The following is a 19,405-nucleotide window of genomic DNA, read 5'->3' on the forward strand; positions in this document are numbered from 1 at the left end:
GGTTAGTCTCTTGCTGTCACAATCTTTCACTGTCTATCTCTTAGCTACGACTCATTAAATACACTGCAGTAAACTGTATGTAGCTGGACTTCTTTAACTGCATCAACAACCTACATAACTCGTCATCAAAATCTATCGCACTTTATTTTCCTTTGCTAACTTTTCTGTTTCCTATTAAAAATTACTCAATGGAACACAGATTTTAATTCTTTTCACTGCACATCATTTTTAGACAGTGTATATAATATCTAGTATAGTTTGGAAAAGGTGAAGTTAGAGTATTTTTCATAATCATTAAGGGAAGTTTTGCACATAAAGTTTAAATTGACCCTTTGCTTCTTGGATTCTTTTAGGGTCTGATTCTAGAAAAGCAAACTACTAGATGTAATTGCCTGTAAACGCTAGGATGTCAAAACTGATTATTTATAAATGGTGTGGAGGAGAATACTTGAAATTTCCTTGCCAAAATAAAATCACATTGATAAAATTACAGCAGGCTTTCAAAGAGATACTGGAGGAAAAGAAAGGCAGGTCACATTTTCAGCCTAGCAGCCTTGACACAGGGTGTCTGAAATATTTTTGGATTACTAACACAGCATGCCACTAAATTCAATAATTGAGCCTTTAAAATATTCACATGAAGCAGAAAATTGATTTTCTTTGTGAAGCATTAAGTTATCTGAGGAACAAAGCTCAAGTTATTGGAAAAATCAGTTTTAGAAATGCAGGAATGAGATAAAGATGTTTTTGGTAGAGGAATATCTGTGATGACAGTTACGTATTTTGGTACCAGAAACACTTCCTGGCATGACCCAAATGACAATTATTCAAAGAAAACAATTTATATTTTGTGACCTGGGCCCCTAAGATTATATTGCTTAATGCTGACTTTTGCCTCTCTGCAAATGTCAAGTTGTATTTAGAAATGAGACATTAATATTTTGTGATCCTCACCAATTGGCTGATTTTATTAGAGTATAAAAAACACATGAAGAAAAAAGTGCAATAATTCTTCTTCTACAGACTCCAAAATGGATCAGAATAACTAATATGAAACTTAACGTTTGAGATGGGTTTGATGATAAAAGTAATGTTTTTCTTGAAGAGGGAATGCAGTATTCACAGAGGCTTCCCCAATGGCCTGCTTCTCCTCTCTGTCTTCCCTATAGAATACCAATCCTTTATGTTAGGGGAGGGTGAGGTTGGAGCTCAGAACTGCAAACGATTGGTAGGTTTGTACCCTAATGATCATTGCAACTGGTAACTCAGGTTGAAGGGTGGAAGCATTTAAAGAACCACATGCTTGGGTGAGGAATATTTAAGGTTCTCAGGATGCCAGCCAGAGAGCTTCTCTTGTAGTATTAATGCCCTACACCAGAGGTCAGCAACCTTTCAGAGGTGGTGTGCCAAGACTCAACTTATTCACTTCTGTTAATGGAGCTGCGTGCCACTGATACTTTTTAAAGTCAATAATAGTCCTACTTACATTTTAGCAGCTTCATTAATCTCTCTCGGTATCCTCAAGTGTGTGTCATATCCCACTTCATCTCGCCCTCACATCCCTGTGCCTCCAGCGCACACACCAGCAGGGCAGCAGTGCTTGGACTTGCAGCCCTCCAGGAGCAGCACTGGGGCAAGGAAGGACTGGGGGGTAGAGGTCAGAGTCACTTCCCCGCCTGGCCCAGCCCTTTGCTCAGGGCTCACCCCTCACTTGCAGGCTCCAGGGCTGGGACAGACAGAGCCCAGGGCTGCCCAGGGCTAGCTCCAGACCCCAGCCATGTGCAGCAAGGCACTGGGGAAGGTCTCTCCACCTGTGGGGAGCAGCCACAGCTTAACCCAAGCCCTGGCGCCCCACAGAGGCAGCAGTAGCATGTGATCAGCCTTGCTACGGATCCGCAGGAGCCCCAACCCCGTCCTCTCCCGGAGCAGGAGGCAGAGCCTGCAGTGGCTGAAGGGGAGTGTTAACCCCTTAGTTCCCAGGAGCTGCACATCCAGGCCAGGCATGGGCAGCCCCAGGGATGCGGAGCCCAGCACAGAGTTGTGCTGCCCACTCCACTTGCCCGGCTCCTATGGCATGCTGTGCAGTGACCATGAGGCTCATGCTATAGTACGGGCTTCCTGCTGTTTGTGTGTGTGTGTGTGGGGGGGGGAGGGGCGAGAGACTGACCAGCTGGGAGACAGTCATGTGTCACTCAAAATCACTTGTGTGCCACTTATGGCACACATGATGTACGTTGCCATCCCCTGCCCTGCACATTATACTGTACTGGAATCTTCCACTAAGGCCATGTGTAATTAATGGCTCAGTTGAATGGAGTTCAATTCTTCTCAGTATCCACTCTCCCTGGTTTTTTGTGCCTGATAAGTTAGATTGTCACATTTGGGGTCCGATCATCCTCTACTTAATCCAGCAAAGACCTAGTATAATTATAAACATGTGTTTTGGTGATGGATAGACAGCAGCTTTTTTATGGTGAGAAGCGTTTGTGACTACCTTTTAAGGGGGGTATTATTTTTAATGTCTGAAAAGGCTCCCAGAACATTGGGCAAGACAAGAACATGATGAGGGTCACTTCCAGAGTCTAATTTCTCTCTGAAGAAGAGGAGCATAGGGGAGAGGGAGGAGAGAGATGCAGTTTGCAGAATGCGTGCATCTTTTTTTGAGTAACAGTTAGGTTTACTTGGTGGGCAATACATTAATAGCAAAGTATCAAGTTAACTTGGTTCGCAAACAAAGTTGCATCTGGAGGCCTTAAACCACCTGTGTTGATTCAGTGTGCTCAGTGCATGATGTTCTTCCAGTTTTTACTGATACTTTATCGAGAGCCCCTCATTTATGTTCTCTGGCAGTTGGGAAAATGTGTTGACATGAAACTCTTTGCAAGAGCTGTAGAACTTTATAAACTTCTTTTCTCATACCATTTATTACATGCAATCCATGTGGAATGCCAGGGAAAGCAGCACTTCCATTTCATACAGAGCACTGAAAAGTTATTTTGCAATAATTATTTTTTTTTCAAAATTATCCACACTGCTCTCCTTATTAAAACATTTTCCAGGTCACTTCTCACAGACACAAGATTGATTACAACTTACTTCGGATCTGCTTTTTGATTTCCTTTGCAGGGTCCAGCCAGTTCTGAAAAGAAAATTTTTCTTTTTGAATTTGACTAAAATACAGTAAAAATTATTTTAAACATTGATATTGATATGAGCACTGAAATGAGACAAAGTAACTCTAAATGCGTTCAATGACCTTTTAAATACTCAGGAGCAGGTGCCATGGTTATTGGCTAAATTAACATCTTGCTCCATCTCTTTCCTTTGGAACGCTGTAGCAAAGCAATTATTCTATTTTAATATGTTTATCTGATTCCTTAGAGGGGGTTGTTGCTGCTGTAATCACAGGAATCTGCAGATTATGTTAGAACACAGGTATCTACTGATCTTTCATTTGCACACCAGGAGGCTCGTTTGCTTAAACCAAGAAAGTCTGGAGGGACAGAAGAGTCTGGCTGTGCTTAGGTAAATAAAGAGGAAGCAGAGGACGAGCCTCTCCTCTATTTGCACCCTCATGTAGGAATCAGGCTTTAAACCGTTGAGGAGTACACACACTGTCCCTTGCTAGAATTACCACCAGTACCAGCTATCCAAAAAGGTAGAGACCTATGCAGCGCCTTCATGCACAATGACCGGAAGAGCTTATTAGGTGTATGAGAAAACTGTACAATGAACCTGTTGAAGAGATGGGGAACTGCCAGTGCAGTGCATGCTCTCTGGCAAGTCAAGGAGGAATTGTGCCTTTCACAATTCCAATTGGGATACTTTGCTGCAGCATATTGTTGCTAACCAACCAGTCTGGTCTGCTTTGTACCTGTTTTTCCTCTCTCAGATATTGGGAAGTATTGTCCCTGCACTTCAGCATTGTTTTACCCATGCAGATTAATATTTATCACATAGTTACTAACAAAAGCGGCTTGTTAATCCCCTAGGAAAAATTCCACTTTCTCCAAGGAAAGATAAATCTGGCAACCTCCCAAATCAAACAAACCCCAGAATAACCTTTGCGCCTTGCTCCCACAAACAGTTGGCAGCTTCCCAGAATCAATTAGTACTCTTACATATGAGGCTACAAGAGTATGATAGTGCCACTTGTCTCAGGGTTTCTTTTTAATGTCCTGTTCTCAGATATTTGGAACAATTTGATGCGGATTCTTATATAGCATGAAGATTTTCAGTCTCTGTGTGTGTGTGTGCGCGCACACACACGCGCGCGCGCTGTTTTTACATTTTAAAATGTAAAATCTATGTAGAAATTAAAAATAAACTATTGTTCTCATACCATCGGGTACATGTTTTTAAAAATAATTGACTTATTCTAGCCTCTTTTGTAAAGTAACTTGCGATCGATAAATGTTAAACATTATTATTAATAATTATAATTTGACATGATCTCTAAATATACATTTATTTTGGCCCTAATTCAGAAAAGCATGATTGCTCAGGAAAGAATTTAAGCATGTGCTTACTTTGAGCTTTAACTTAACATTAAGTAAGCATTTAAGTGTTTTCTTGAATCAGGATAGAACAATGCACCTACTTAAATGCTTTTTGCACTTGTGCCAAAATCTTCATTTTAAAAAGTCCATAAATATAGGAAGCAAGAGTTCTCACTAAGAGAATTCCACCACATACTTCCATGAAAATCTTTCAGGGGACTCTTTTATAATCTACATTTTAACCAAGACATGTCAAAAGAGAGTTAACAAAACACTTAAAAGAAATGTTTAGAGAGTCATTTGATATGCCTTATTTTAACACGTGTACAATGTGTATGTTGCATGGATCTTAGGGATGTGAATGGTTAACCGGTTCTGGTTAATTGGTAGAGGCTGGAGCAGCCCTTGTCCATGGGTCAGCCCGGTCCAGCTCAGATCCTCCCTACAGGTAGGGGCTTCTCTGGCCAGCCATAGTAGGAGTGGGGAGGCTGGAGTGGTCTCCCTACTCCCTTCTAAATCAGTTAACCGGTTAAACATTGTTAGGGATGTAAAATCCCGGCTAATTGGTTACAATTGGTACATACATTAATTGGTACATACACCAATTGTAACCAATTAAAAGAGATTTTACATCCCTAATTCCAATACTAATGAGTAATAACGCTCGGGTAAAGATAACATGAATCTTGAAAGGGAATTAGCAGCAAGTGACTCAGCTTCTGCCTGTTTGCATCAGAACGTTAACATTGAATAAATTATGTATAGTGCTAAATATATTCATGTATGTACCTCTGACTTTCAAGGTAGTAATTGGAATAAGCCATACTAGAATGGGAAAGCTACATGATTAACTTATCTTACATCATAAATAATCATGGCAGTAGGAAGACAGAAGAACATTATCTGTGCCTTCCAGTAACAGGAATAATTAAAAGAAATATATTAAAGAAAAAAAACTATAAAATCAACTCTGGGTTGTACGTAATTGATCACAAGGGGGAAATTTATCTGACCACAACATATCTTAACCCTTGCAAACTCAAGATGAATGCCAGTTAGCCAGATTCCAGTTCTGTTGATTTTTCTTTCTACTTCCTTTTAATTCAAGAATACCTTGGCTCCTCTGTTTTACCTTTTGGTTTTCCATGTCTCTGTATGTTAGTCCAAAGTAGTCTTTTTCCAAAAGATTCAGATGTTCACATACTTTGTCAAACAATATTTGACCTCTGGAACGTTTCTACGGAAAATGAAAAAATATTTTAAGCAATTTCAAGGTACAGCAACATTTAAATAAATACTCTTCGATATAATAATTAATTTACTAAAGCACACACATATCAAAAGCTTTGATTTGGAACTATACAAAAATCTGCTGAACTGGGTTATTCTGCTTCCAATAAAATTTCAGGTCTCTATGTGGAGTTAAAATAAACAGAAGAAACTTTCTAAGCAACACCTTGAACATAACATCTCTCACAAATACTAATATTTAATATATTCTGAGCTCGAATTGCAGTATAAATGTAACTTTCCTTACATGTGACACTAGTAACTACTATTGGTCTGAAATACTTCTCTACATGGATTTGAAACCTGTGTATCACGGAGCTATGTTTTAGAAGCAAAGGCATTTGTGTGGATTGCACCTCACTCCCCAAGTCCTCCTTCTATGTCCATGTATTGGGGGCCTAATACAACACTCACAGAAGTCAATGGAAAAACTCCTATTAATGTAATTGGTTTAAGAAAGCAAAAGTGTAGGATGCTCCTGAATCCCACTGACATTTCTCAGCCCAAATCTCTCCTGTGAGAGGATAGTTAGTTTTTTAAGCTCATTCAGGACCTGGCTATTTGCTGAGATTGTACCTGCTGTGGTGATGGTTGTGTTATATGGGCACATGCCTGACAAACTGGATTGAGTCCCAGACAGCCTGAGTTTATACTAACTTTCAAATGCTGTAATTCTGAGCCAGATAAAATTGGTGACCTAGAGATGAACAGTTTCTATTAATAAACAACAATTGAAATAAAACTGTTACAATAGCAAGTGATACTACAGTTCAATAGGCAACATTGCTAGGGACATGGAACCTAAGACGACCAAATAGCATAGCTGAAGCTGACATACTCATACTCATTGAAGCATTTTGTGTGCAGTAAGATTGACAGGGGCTGCTCTCCCATCAACACCAGCTACTCTTCTCATCTTGGTGGATTACCGGCGTCGACGGAAGCGTGCTCAGAGATTGATTTATTGCATCTTCAGCAGACTCGATAAACTGATGGCTGGTGGATCAATCACTGCAGCATTGATCCCCAGTGAGGTGGAGACAAGGCCTAAGATTTATCAATGAGTATTTTTACTGTATGATGCTGAATGAAAGCCAGATTCTGTGAGGCACAAAAGTGTCTACAATAAATTGTTGAGCACCTGCAGTTCTAACTGAGATTAATGAGAGTGGTAAATATTCCACACTTATGTAAGAATGGTCATACTGGGTCAGACCAAAGGTTGACTTAGGCCAGTATCCTGTCTTCGGACAACAGGCAATGCTAGGTGCCCCAGAGGGAATGAACAGAACAGGCAATTATCCAGTGATCCATCCACTGTTGCTCATTCCCATCTTCCGTCAAAAAGCTTCTTAGTAGGAGCTGCTCAATAAATTTTGGATTGGATCTTAAGAACTCAAGTTATTTCCTACTCTAAGCATTATGTAGGTCATCAAACAGGTTTACAAGGCAAAGGTCCCCTTTTTTAATAATCACACTTGTTAATTATATCTAGTTATATTATTTAGTCGTATTTAAAGTTCATACCACAGAGAATTCAAGCAACATTCTGACCATTATTTCATCATGACCCTTTGCACAATCTTCATATATTAAACACAAAATACTTCTGTTTTTTGTTTTGTATGGATATATGCACACATGCTTGCATACACACAGAGTTTTTTAGTTATCCTATGTGTAAGTGCAACAGTTTCATTATTAGTAAAATGTAACATGTTTACAAGTAGAATAGCTATAATCTAGGACTTACTGACTTGATTTTCATAAAAAAAATGAATATGACTAAAGAGTACCGCAGGTCCTATTATTTCAGCCTACTTTGTATGACAGTAAACTGTGTTTTGAGTAACATGGTGTAAATTAATTACAGTTTGTCACTTCATAAAAACTGGCCATTTAAACTGTCAAGCTGTTTTAGATTTGTATTAAGAAAATCAAACAAACAAATGTAAAGGAAGGCTTTTGTACAATTCAGTACAAAATATTGGAGAAAACATTTTGGAAATGGTTATTAGCAACAACATAGCAATTAGCCCTTGCATGACATTTTCATCTGAAGATCTCAGGGTGCATAAAAGAGGTCAAAAAGAATTATTCCAGATGGTGAAACTGAGGAACACCATTGTTAAAATGATTTGTCTAAGATTACACAGGGAATCTGCAACAGAGTAGGGCAAAGGCCACAGGGAGTAGCTCCTCAGCTGGTGTAAATTGAAGTAACTCCATTTACTAAAAGGGAGCTAAGCCTTTCTATGCCAACTAGTCTCAGGGCATTGTACTACTTGTCACTTGCTTTAAACATTAGATTAAATGAAGTACTTGGCTCTATAGCCACTATGGTTGTATACTTTCAAACAAATATTTAGTCTATTCCTCCAGCCAATAGACCCACTCCCCTAAAACCCAGAATTCAATAGATAATAGAAGTTGTCTGTTTCTCCCTTTAAGTTTTATATAGTGTTTTAATTACAGATACTGAGAATGAAGCAAATTTAGACCTTCTAGGTGAAATCCGACAACTATTTAGTTTGAAACAGTAGACAACATCATGTTTTCCTTACCCAGTTTACCTTTTAATATCAATTGAAATGACTAGATCTCTGTGTGGGATAAGTGGTGGATTGAAATCTACAAAAATCTTTGGCTTAAGAAAAATAATACACAGAACTGTTATATTTACATGTATTTGTATTAAGGCAGCTCAATGTCCTGTCATTTAAAAAGGCATACAAGGTCAAAACTGAAGCTGTTTAAGCTGGCAGATCCCTGCAGTTGAACAGGTCTAGCAAGGGACTTGTAAGTTTGATAACTGTGTGCAAAACTGGATGGCTCACGTTTTAGCTGTTATAAAATGCTGTCTACCTTCTCCAACCCTTTTCTCCCCTGTGTAACTACCCTATACCGGGGTGGGCAAAAGGGCCTCTGTGGGCTGGATCTGGCCCACCAAGCGGGTTGCTCTGGCCCTTGGAGGTCCTGCTGCTCCCTGCCCAATCAGAGCCTGCGGGGGGAGGAGAGGAAGCACATGAAGTCTCCTTCAGTCCTGCCCTGCAAGGAGTGCATTGTGCTTCTAAGAGCTATGCGCTCCTTGCACAACGGGGGCAGGGCGTGAGATGATATTGTGTGCTTCCCTCACCCCCAAGCCATGATTGGCCTGCGGGTGGGTGGAGTGCACAAAGTCTCCTCCTGCCCTGCAAGGGGCTCAGCACTTAGAGTCAACTGCCAGCTGCTGCTCAGCTGGTGGATGACTCTAAGCATGATGCTCCCTTCCAGGGTGGGGGCAAACTGCACATGTTTCCTCCGCCCCCAAGTCCTGAATGATCTGGGAGTCAAGAGGGGGAGCACTCTGAACAGCTTATGATTCTCTTGGGGGGGGGAGGGGAGAGAAGACTTCACGCACTCCCCCAACTACAGACCAATCAGGGTCTGTGGGTGGGGAAGCATGGAAGTGTCCCTTCTCCCTGAAGCCCCTTCTGGGGTGGCCCACGGCCAGTTCAAAAATTTCTGAAGTGGCCCCTAGTCAAAAATTATTGCCCACTCCTGCCCTATACCTACTGGGGAAGACTTCACAGTATTGCAGCTGAATCAGAACAGAATATGGCACAATCTGCTTCTTGTTACTAAGCTAAAAAGGATGCTGGAGAGTAGGGATGTTAAATTGTGTGTATTTTTGTAAATGTGTAACTGCTGAAAATGTCAGCGATTACACATTTACATGGTGGGTGGGTGGTAGGTGGCCATACACACAGGACTGGCTCCCTCTGTGTACTGGCTCCCACCTGCTCCCTCCCGCCCTCATACTGCTGCCTCTGTGTTAGAGGCAGCAGCGAAGGGGGCAAGTGGCTCTGCCCTCCCCCACCCTTGTGCTGCTGCCTGTATGGGAGGCAGCAGCGTGGGGAAAGGAGGCAGGCGGCAGCCAGTATGCATAGGGAGCTGGCTCTTGCAGAGCCAGCTGCCCTCCCTTCCCCAGGCTTCTGCCTCTATGTGAGGCAGCAGTGCGTGGGTAGGGATTCGGCAGCTCCATGGGAGCTGGCTTGTGTGGGAAGCTGGTTTAAAATCTGGCTCTCTGCGTGTACCAGCTCCTGCCTCGCCCCATGCTGCTGCCTCTGATATGGAGGCAAGAACGGGGAATGGGGGGTGGGTGCATGTAACCATGAGGGTTAACTGATTAGTACACAAGTACATGTTCACATCCCTACTGGAGAGCAATATGAACTACTTCATATCTACTACTACTTATGTCAGTGCATTCAATGAAAATGTGTAATGAAGACACTAAGGGAGGGACCTTGCTGGGATGACATTCCTACGTACCTATCACATGTAATACGTGGTGGCATTAGAATAGAAGAGTTACATATGTCAACCTCTTCCATTGCCTCTTTGTGCCACAATTAGATCTTAATGAGTTGCTGCTGGACACCTCGTGCTATCTGCCTGGGTACTTACAATAGAACCTCACAGTTACAAACACCAGAGTTATGAACTGATCAGTCAGGCACACACCTCTTTTAGAACGGGAGTATGCAATCAAGCAGCAACAAAAACCATACCAAATATATACAGTACAGTGTTAAATGTAAACTATTAAAGCAGCATTTTTCTTCTGCATAGTAAAGTTTCAAAGCTGTATTAAATCAATGTCCAGTTGTACATTTTTGAAGGAACCTTAATGTTTTGGTCAGAGTTATGAATATTACAGTATTACAAACAACCTCCATTCCCAAGGTATTTGTTACTCTGGGGTTCTACTTGAATGACTTCTGGAACATGCCACTACCTATATCAGAGAACTCTATCTTCAAAAGAACAGAAAAAGAGCAACAGGACACATGTTTACCACCCACATGCCACAGCCAAAGAAAACACTGCATATCTGCATAACTGCTTATATATTTGCACCAATTCCTGTATGCATTAGGGCTGGCCATAAAACAAATGCCAATTCAAAAAAATGTTGAGTTTTCAAAATACGTATCACTCAACCGGGAGGCTGGAGACCCAGGTTCAAATGCCTGTCTGATTCAAACTAGGGATGTGAAAGATGATACTTACCAGTTCCAGTTAACTGCTGAGGGCTGGAGAAGCTCACCACCTGCTGCAGGGCTCATCATGGACAGAAGCTGCTCTGGCTGCCTGGAGCAGCCCCTGACCATGATGGGCCCAGGTGCATTGCAGGCAAAGGCTGCTCTGAACAGACTGGTGCAGCCTTCTCCTATGATGCCCCCTCCCCCCAGCCTATTACTCCTTTAACCAGTTAACCAATTAAAAGGGACATGAATGTGGGTTTCATGCTATGGGCTGACTGCCCTAATGACCAGGCAGGACATACAACTTCTCCAATCTTCCTCCTTCTCTTTCCCGCCCCTCCACCCCATTACTATGAGCCTGAGAAAAGCCCAGATGAAAATGGCAATGTAACAGACACATTTCCATCATAAGTTTCAGTGTCAAAAAAAAAAAAAAATCAGCATTTTCCATTGGAAACAATTTCACTGAAATTCCCATCAAGATATAGCATATAAACTCCATTAGATGAAGTACCTTCCCATTTGAAAATTATAACAATGTGAGGAGGTAACGGTATATATAGATGGGATACAGTGTTTTAGTTAGGAGCAATATATCAATCACCCCAATAAATAAAACTTCCAGGCTCTCATTCATGTTATTTTACAATAACCCAAAGGTGTGCTAGGCACATTACAGCATAGATAAAACACAGTCCTGTCCCTTAAGAGGGATAACAAGCAGGAGAAGAATAAAGAAGAAAGGCAGTAGGTACAGCACCAAGATCACAAAGCTTTTCAGTTTATGCCATAATATTTGTAATATGATTCCTACCATCTACTGATTCCCTGCTGACAAGCCCTAAGATGTTGGGAGGAACAATTGTCTCTTACTAAGACTCAGAACGTAACTCTCAGTGTCAAAAGTGCCAGGTCAGCCTCAGCAATCTGTAGTGATGTGCTTTGCAGAATCATAATGAGGTCTTAGGTTTTTACATTGGAAAGTCATGAATCCTAAAACATTTATTCCAATTTCCCTGTTTGCAGAAACATTTACCCTTTAATCCAACAGAATACCCTAAACCAGTGGTCCCCAACCTTTTGAGGTTGTCGGGCGCCAGGGGGCGTGGCCGTTCGCCCGCCAGGCGCCAGGGGGCGTGGCCGTTCGCCTGCCGGGCGCCAGGGGGCGGGGACACTTGCGCACCCGGGGGCAGCCCCCCCCATAGCCGCTTGCCCGGGGGCGGCCCCCCCATAGCCGCTTGCCCGGGGCCGGGGCCCCCCCATAGCCACGCGCCCGGGGCCGGGGCCCCCCCATAGCCACGCGCCCGGGGCCGGGGCCCCCCCCGCAAGCACCCCGCAAGCGCCATGTGCCCAGGGCCGGCGCTTTCCCCTCCCCCCTGCAAGCGCCGCGCGCCCGGGGCCGGGGCCAACGTTCCCTGCAAGCGCCGCGCCATGTGCCCGGGGCCAGGCAAGCGCCGCGCCATGTGCCCGGGGCCAGGCCAGCCCCGAGCACCTGGCGGGCGCATGCAAGTGCCCCCGCGGGCACCATGGCACCCACGGGCACTGTGTTGGGGACCACGGCCCTAAACAATTCAAACATAACAACACTCTCCTTAAATTCTTCAACATAAGTCAAACATGAATGTGATTAAGTGAAACATGTGGCCATCAAAAATCACTGTGAAAAATGTCTGCTTAGAATTAGTTTGAATGTGAATGAGCCAGCAAAAGCATGAGGAATGTACATTTGGATAATATAAAGGAGATAAGTTGTGGAGTAAAAATGTTACTCTTGAGAATATTAGTGCTAGGTCAAAACACACCCAATTCACTGCTCTCTGCATTCACATGAAGCCTATAATTCTCACTGACCTGAGAGCCAGAAAAGGCAGTACATTGGTCAAGCTTCCTATTAGAAAAGACTAAAAAGCAGGGGGACGGGGCAGGTCCACACTTGTCAGCAATTCCCACATGCAAGGGAGAAAAGATGATGCATCTTTGCTACCACTTTTTTATTATTCGAACTGCACCTCTCCTTCCACAAGCTCCCCCACCTGGCTTCTGTAGATCTTACCAGATAAAAACCCTGCCTCTTCCACTCTGTTCCTATCCTACTGTAGCTATACCTACTCCTTACTTCACCTTTCTTCTCCCTGGCCCACTCTAGCTTCTCTCCTTACCCCTTTCCAGTTCCCTCTTCTTCCCGACTGCTTCTCCTTTTTTCCCCACTTTTCAAGAGCACCCTATGCTGCCACAGCCCACCTGACTCTTCTGCCTTTCCCTATCCTATGAACACATTCCCTATCTGCCTGCTAGCCAGATTTCTTCATGCCTGCAATATTGAAAAGGTTGGACTGTAGGGATGAACAATATGAAAAATAATGGCGTAATGTCCTTTAGCATGGCTTTTGATATGACAATATTCTTGCCAGCAAGTTAAGGGATTGTGGATTGGATAAATGGACGGTAAGATGGATAGAAAGATGGCTAGAAGGCCGGGCCCAGCGGGTAGTGATCAATGGCTCCATGTCAGGATGGCGGTCGGTTTCTAGCGGAGTGCCCCGCGGTTCAGTTCTAGGACCAGTTTTGTTCAATATCTTTATTAATGATCTGGATGAGGGGATGGATTGCACTCTCAGCAAGTTTGCGGATGACACTAAGCTGGGGGGAGAGGTAGATACGCTTAAGGGCAGAGATAGGGTACAGAATGACTTAGACAAATTGGAGGATTGGGCCACAAGAAATTTGATGACGTTCAACAAAGACAAATGTAGAGTCCTGCACTTGGGACGGAAGAATCCCAAGCATAGTTACAAGCTGGGGACCAACCGGTTAAGTAGTAGTTCTGCAGAAAAGGATCTGGGGGTTACAGTGGATGAAAAGCTAGATATGAGTCAACAGTGTGACCTTGTAGCCAAGAAGGCTAATGGCATATTAGGTTGCATTAAGAGGAGCATTGCCAGCAGATCCAGAGATGTCATCATTCCCCTTTATTCGGCTTTGGTGAGGCCGCATCTGGAGTATTGTGTTCAGTTCTGGGCCCCCCACTACAAAAAGGATGTGGACGCATTGGAGAGGGTCCAGCAGAGGGCAACCAAAATGATTAGGGGGCTGGAGCATATGACTTATGAGAAGAGGCTGAGGGACTTGGGTCTGTTAGTCTGCAGAAGCGAAGAGTGAGGGGGGATTTGATAGCAGCCTTCAACTTCCTGAAGGGAGGTTCCAAAGAGGATGGAGAGAGGCTGTTCTCAGTAGTGACAGATGGCAAAACAAGGAGCAATGGTCTCAAGTTGTGGTGGGACAAGTCCAGGTTGGATATTAGGAAAAACTATTTCACTAGGAGGGCGGTGAAGCACTGGAATGGGTTGCCTAGGGAAGTAGTGGAGTCTCCATCCCTAGAGGTGTTTAAGTCTCGGCTTGACAAAGCCCTGGCCGGGTTGATTTAGTTGGAATTGGTCCTGCCTAGAGCAGGGGGCTGGACTTGATGACCTTCTGAGGTCTCTTCCAGTTCTATGATTCTAATTAAAAAAATTTACATCCTCTGGATATGTGTCTACTGATGTGAAGTTACAGAGATCTGAAATCCTCTTCAGCCTCTCCCACCACAGCATTCATCTAAGCCATTACAAATACACACACACACTTCCACTCCTCACATTTCAGCAATAAACCATGAGACTGAAGTAACACATTACTCATCAGATGTGAATGAGCAGCCTGAAAATTAAACACTTCAGCCAGGCATTGTGTGGATAATAGGGTTATTATCAAGCCAATTATTCTCACTTGTTAACATCACAGTACAATTTCTGAGGAAATAGGGAGGAAGTTTTCATTCACTTATGCATTAAACCCATGAAGTGTATTGTATTTGTCCAGTTGAAAAGACATAATGGTGACACAGTAGAAAAAGCTTTTGTATATTCCTTTGTTGCTTATTCATTATGTTATTCTATTCACTAAAATCAGTACTGTGAATTATTCTCAAACTTACACTAGAAAAACATTTTCATTTATTTTAAATATATGAATCAAAGTTATCAGGTTTCATTTTTTTTAGGGTAACCTTGTAGTAAGTTCTTTACAGATAATTGAGATGAGGACAATGAGTATTGGATCTATCAGTATACAGGTGGTCAAGTTAAAACTTCACAAAAAGGTAGATGGTCTCTTGTACCTCTGAACTTCAGAGTATCAGGAAGCTAACCAAATTTTCTGGTCTAGCTGAAAAGGCCAGCAATAGGTGCTGCATCTTGAGAGCACTCGGAATAAAACTGATTCATATTCCCTCTTCTAAGAGATAAAAAAATACATGGAATCTGATCCTTTCTCTCTCTCCTTTCCCCACTATCTTCTTCCAGATTCTAGCTTATGCCACAATATTGACTCTCTTTCTGGGGGAGTGAAAAATATTGAGTACAAATTTCGACTGCAGTTTTTCACTCACCTCTTGCATGACAAACAAAATATTATTGAGTTACGACAAGATGCTGCCTCTGAGTGAAGGCCCTACAGAGGATGGACAAAGAACAGAACAGTCCCATTGCCTACATCACAAAGAGATGCCATTGTCGTCATGCTGGTGCCGTGAGGATCACGGAAAACTTCCCTCTTCAAAATTTAGGGAGACTTAAGGTATAATAATGGGATTGGTGAAGGGTAAAAATGTCTCCAGTCAGAAAGCAGACTGGGTGCCTTCTCTCTGTTGCGCTGAAAAAACCAAGCAGAGATGGCAGGAAACTGATGGTGGCTTCCGAATTCTGAAGGGCCAAGATGCCACTTTAATCTCTGCTACTGGCATAGGGCTCAAAGGACAGGTATGAAAGTGTAATGTACTCCACCATGCTCCTTTCCCTGCCTTTCCAGTTACTTCTGCTATGGGTGGGGATGTGTGGCTAGCACTGGAGCTGCCTCTAGAAGCTTTATACTGGTGGGGAGTTCTCCTACATTGGTACAATTTGTTTTCTCATGCCTCTCTTTGTTCTCATCCTCCCCTGATAATCTACGACTTGTGTGGAGAGAATGGCTCCTCCAGATGCCATCTCTACTAGCTTTACCCCAATGAGAAGTTCCCCTATGTCAGGCCTGGGCAAAATACAGCCTGTGGGCCGGATTCGGCCTGCTAAGCCACCAGATCCAGCCTGTGGATGCAGCGGGGAGCCCCAGGCAGGCTTCCCTGCTTGCCCCACAATCCTGCACGCTGGGCAGAAAACCGGCTGCAGGGCTCTGTTTCTGTTTTAAAACTGGAGGGGAGGAGGAATGTTTCAGGAGCCGCCCTGCTCCCAGCACAATCCCATTGGTCGGTTTCTGGCCAGAAACCAGCCAATGGGAGCTGCCTGTTGCAATAACAGGCAACTACAAAGAACCAGGCCCCCTTTCCTCAGCTTAGTTATTAAATGAAGCACATGGCCAGGCAGGCTGGCTGGGAAACATTTTAAGCTCCTGCAGCCAGACACGAACCCTTGTCTCCCCCCCCCCCCCAGAGAGCATGAGAAAGGCAGTCAGCCTTTGATGCCCTGGGAACGCAGGTGTGCTGCCTGTCCCTGACTCTACCATAAACAGAAACCAGACAGTAAGTGGGCTAGCTGACGACCCGGGGCCTCCCGTCGCCCTGATGGCTAGTACCAGTAATTGACACACCTGCACTGTCCCAGGAGAGGAATCTTCACCCATCACATACCAGAGGTGCCCATTATCTGCATTTTCCCAGGTGTGAATTATGCTTTGCACCCTTCGTGGGAAACTTGGCATTCAAAGCCATTTTTCCTAATTGGCCACTTGAGACCAGGAAGAAGCCTACGTGACCCAAGAGGTATAAAGAGGGGTTTAGTAGCCCACCCCATTTGAGCTCCAATCATCTATACCTGCTGGCAGGTATTGATTGTCTCCCGAGGTCTGTGGGACGCCCAACCTCGCCCTACTTCTTCCCGAGGGATTGAGAGAAAGACGCTGGCCACGCCAAGTCTGGAATGCAGGGGTGAGAATATACACCTGCTATGTGTCTATTTTGCATGCATTTAATAAGAGCTCAGAGAACCAAAGGGGTTTCATGGTACCTATAAGTGACTTCTTAGTGTAATTTCTGTCCTGTCCTTTGTAGTGGCTGTGTTATCTGTAACACAGTAGTAGCATTTAACAACTAAGTTTACTCTGTAACAATAAAATAGTAACTGTTTAAGGTTTAACCTGACTCCTTCAGTTGCTGTAACAGAACCAAGCACAATTTAAAAGAACTTCAGCCGGTCATAAGGGACTCACTGCCCTGACCGTCGGCTGACAGCTCCACAGGCAGGCAAGTTTGGTAGCTGGCAGATAAGTCTCTTGGCCACAGCCTGTTTCTGGCGCCCCAGCCTTTTCTGCCCCAACCCTCTACCACCACTCAACATACCCAAACCCTCTGTTCCCCTCTTATACCCATACCCCCTCCCAGATCTGGCATCCCAAACTCCTGCCCCAGATCACAATCCTCTTCTACCCTGGCATCCCAAACCCCTGCATTCCTGTCCCCTGCCCTAGGTCACGACCGCCGCCTTCACCCAAACTCCCTCCCAGACTCCAATCTCCCTCCTGCACCCCAGTCCCTTCCAGCAGAGAGTAAGAAAACTCACCAGCAGATGAAGATGGCCACCAGCCAAAAAAAAAAAGCCCCAAAGGTCTTAAAGGGGCCATGCTGGTTTGTTTTTTTTTTTGCTCAACAACTTTGGTCTCCCCTTTTTTTTTCTTTTTTCTCAACAGTGGGTTTTTTTTTGGGGGGGGAAGGTGGGTGTTCAGTATTTTTGGTTAAACCATCTGGCAACCCTAATTAAAAGTGATAACATTCAGCACAGAGTTCTATTGACAAGGGGAAAAAAGCAAAGACAGAAAAAACTGTACAAAAGGGTAACTTTAAAATAACTTATTTTCATCTGTGATGCCCATCTTCTTGTATGATAAATACACGGTCAAGACAAAACAGAGTTCAAACACTCTCTTTCTGTTCATCATCCAAGGAGCATAGCAGTGCACGTAAATACTGTGGCTACAGGCATTAATTTTAAATAGAAAATGTTTGTATGTGTACACACACACACACACACCCCTACCTGCTGTCCTCATGACTGCTGGCAAGTTGCCAATGCAGCTCTCAAGAGTCAGAATTAGCACCAAGTGACTTTTAGGTTGTACAGTTCAGTACAATTGTTATACAAATTTCAGTGGGCATGACCATAGGAACAAAGACACAGATTAACATCATGAAACACTGTTAGAAATAATTGGGCTTTGAATGATTTTGAGGTTATCAGATTCTCTTTCCTAATTAGCATTTGCACTTTCCAGTGGATCTTTACAATATAAATGTGCACATACTCTAACCGTGCATAGTACAGTATCTTTTGGCATGTGACAATACAGACCTTTTCCATTTTTTCTTTCACAATGTGCCGGGTAGAAAAGGTACTATTTTATCTTAACACTAATTTATAATTTTATTCAATCTCACTATTTCAATTTCTGTTTTACTTGAGTAAAAAGGGCAGAATTTGGCCCCATACGTTTTGTAGGTTATTTTCTTATACACGTCAGAATTTGCATTGCAAAAATGACATGGTAGTCTCTTCACAAACTTTTTGCTCAATTAAAATGGCAAAAACGTGTATGTGGGTATATTGCAATATTGTTGCAGCTGTGTTGGGCCCAAGATAACAGACACACAAGGTGAGTACGGTAACATATTTTATTGGACCAATGACTATTGGTGAGAGAGAGAACCTTTTGTGCTACACAGAGCTGAGACCCAATGAAGAGCTCTGTGTGGCTGAAAAGCTGTCTTCTTTCAGCAACAGAAGTTGGTCCCACTTTGTATCTCTCCTTCTCACACAGACTTCATCTTCCACAATTGACACTGTAGCAGAAACAAGCACAATCCTTAGCTGATTGTCAGAAATACTCTATGTGTTTGGTGTAATGAGCAATCCCCTCCTCTCCCTCTTTCCCTAGCTGAAAAATTTTATTGCCCAAGGTAGGTCACTCTCTGAACTGCTGATTTCCATGACGGTCTAATGTCAATGCTATTGTCCTCATTCTTTCCTCGGACTTCAAAGGTCTTGGATAAAAAATGGAACTAATCCTTTACTTTCATGATTAGTTATATCAAAGTCACATCTATACAAGTCTCAATCATCAGGGTCATTGCCTTGATACTATCTGAATGCCTCCCAAATATTTAAAAATTAAAACAATACTACTCTCTTTCCCATCTCGTAAAAGAAATCTCAATTAGTTTATGTTTTTTGTTTGCTCTGAGTGTGTCTGCATGTGTAGGTGGAGAGGAAGGGTGTAAGTGTGAAAAAATGAATTTTGCATTTTATTCAAAAAGCAGTAAAGCAAACAATCATTCTTTTCTCTTTAGGAATTAGCTCAATTTCTAATCAGAGGTGTCTCGTGTGTTCATGAATTGGGACCCTCAAGGGTAACTATGTTAAGAATATTTGTATTTGATTATGAACAAAAGTGTTCCCTGAAAAAAAAGTATGTGAAAATGAGACACAGCCTACCTTTATCATATCTTTACCATTTTTTCTACTCTCCCCTCCCCCATCTTGAGAAAATCCCCATCAAGAGATTTGT

General features: G+C 43.1%; 1 protein-coding gene across 15 annotated transcripts in view; it reads right to left on the reverse strand.

The window, feature by feature from the left end:
• The window catches only part of EPB41L3 (erythrocyte membrane protein band 4.1 like 3), a 211,241-nt gene that overhangs the window by 58,415 nt on the left and 133,421 nt on the right, over positions 1–19,405 (reverse strand). For all 15 annotated transcript variants that reach the window (XM_075920939.2, XM_089776300.1, XM_075920937.2 and 12 more), the window contains exons 4-5: positions 5,632–5,736; positions 3,097–3,139 (exon numbers count right to left, since the gene is read on the reverse strand). In XM_075920939.2, the coding sequence (XP_075777054.2) occupies positions 3,097–3,139; positions 5,632–5,736 (148 nt within the window). The remainder of the gene's footprint in view (positions 1–3,096; positions 3,140–5,631; positions 5,737–19,405) is intronic.

The sequence above is a fragment of the Pelodiscus sinensis genome, chromosome 2 (assembly GCF_052426305.1).
Source record: "Pelodiscus sinensis isolate ZL-2025 chromosome 2, ASM5242630v1, whole genome shotgun sequence".
Classification (NCBI taxonomy): domain Eukaryota; kingdom Metazoa; phylum Chordata; order Testudines; family Trionychidae; genus Pelodiscus; species Pelodiscus sinensis.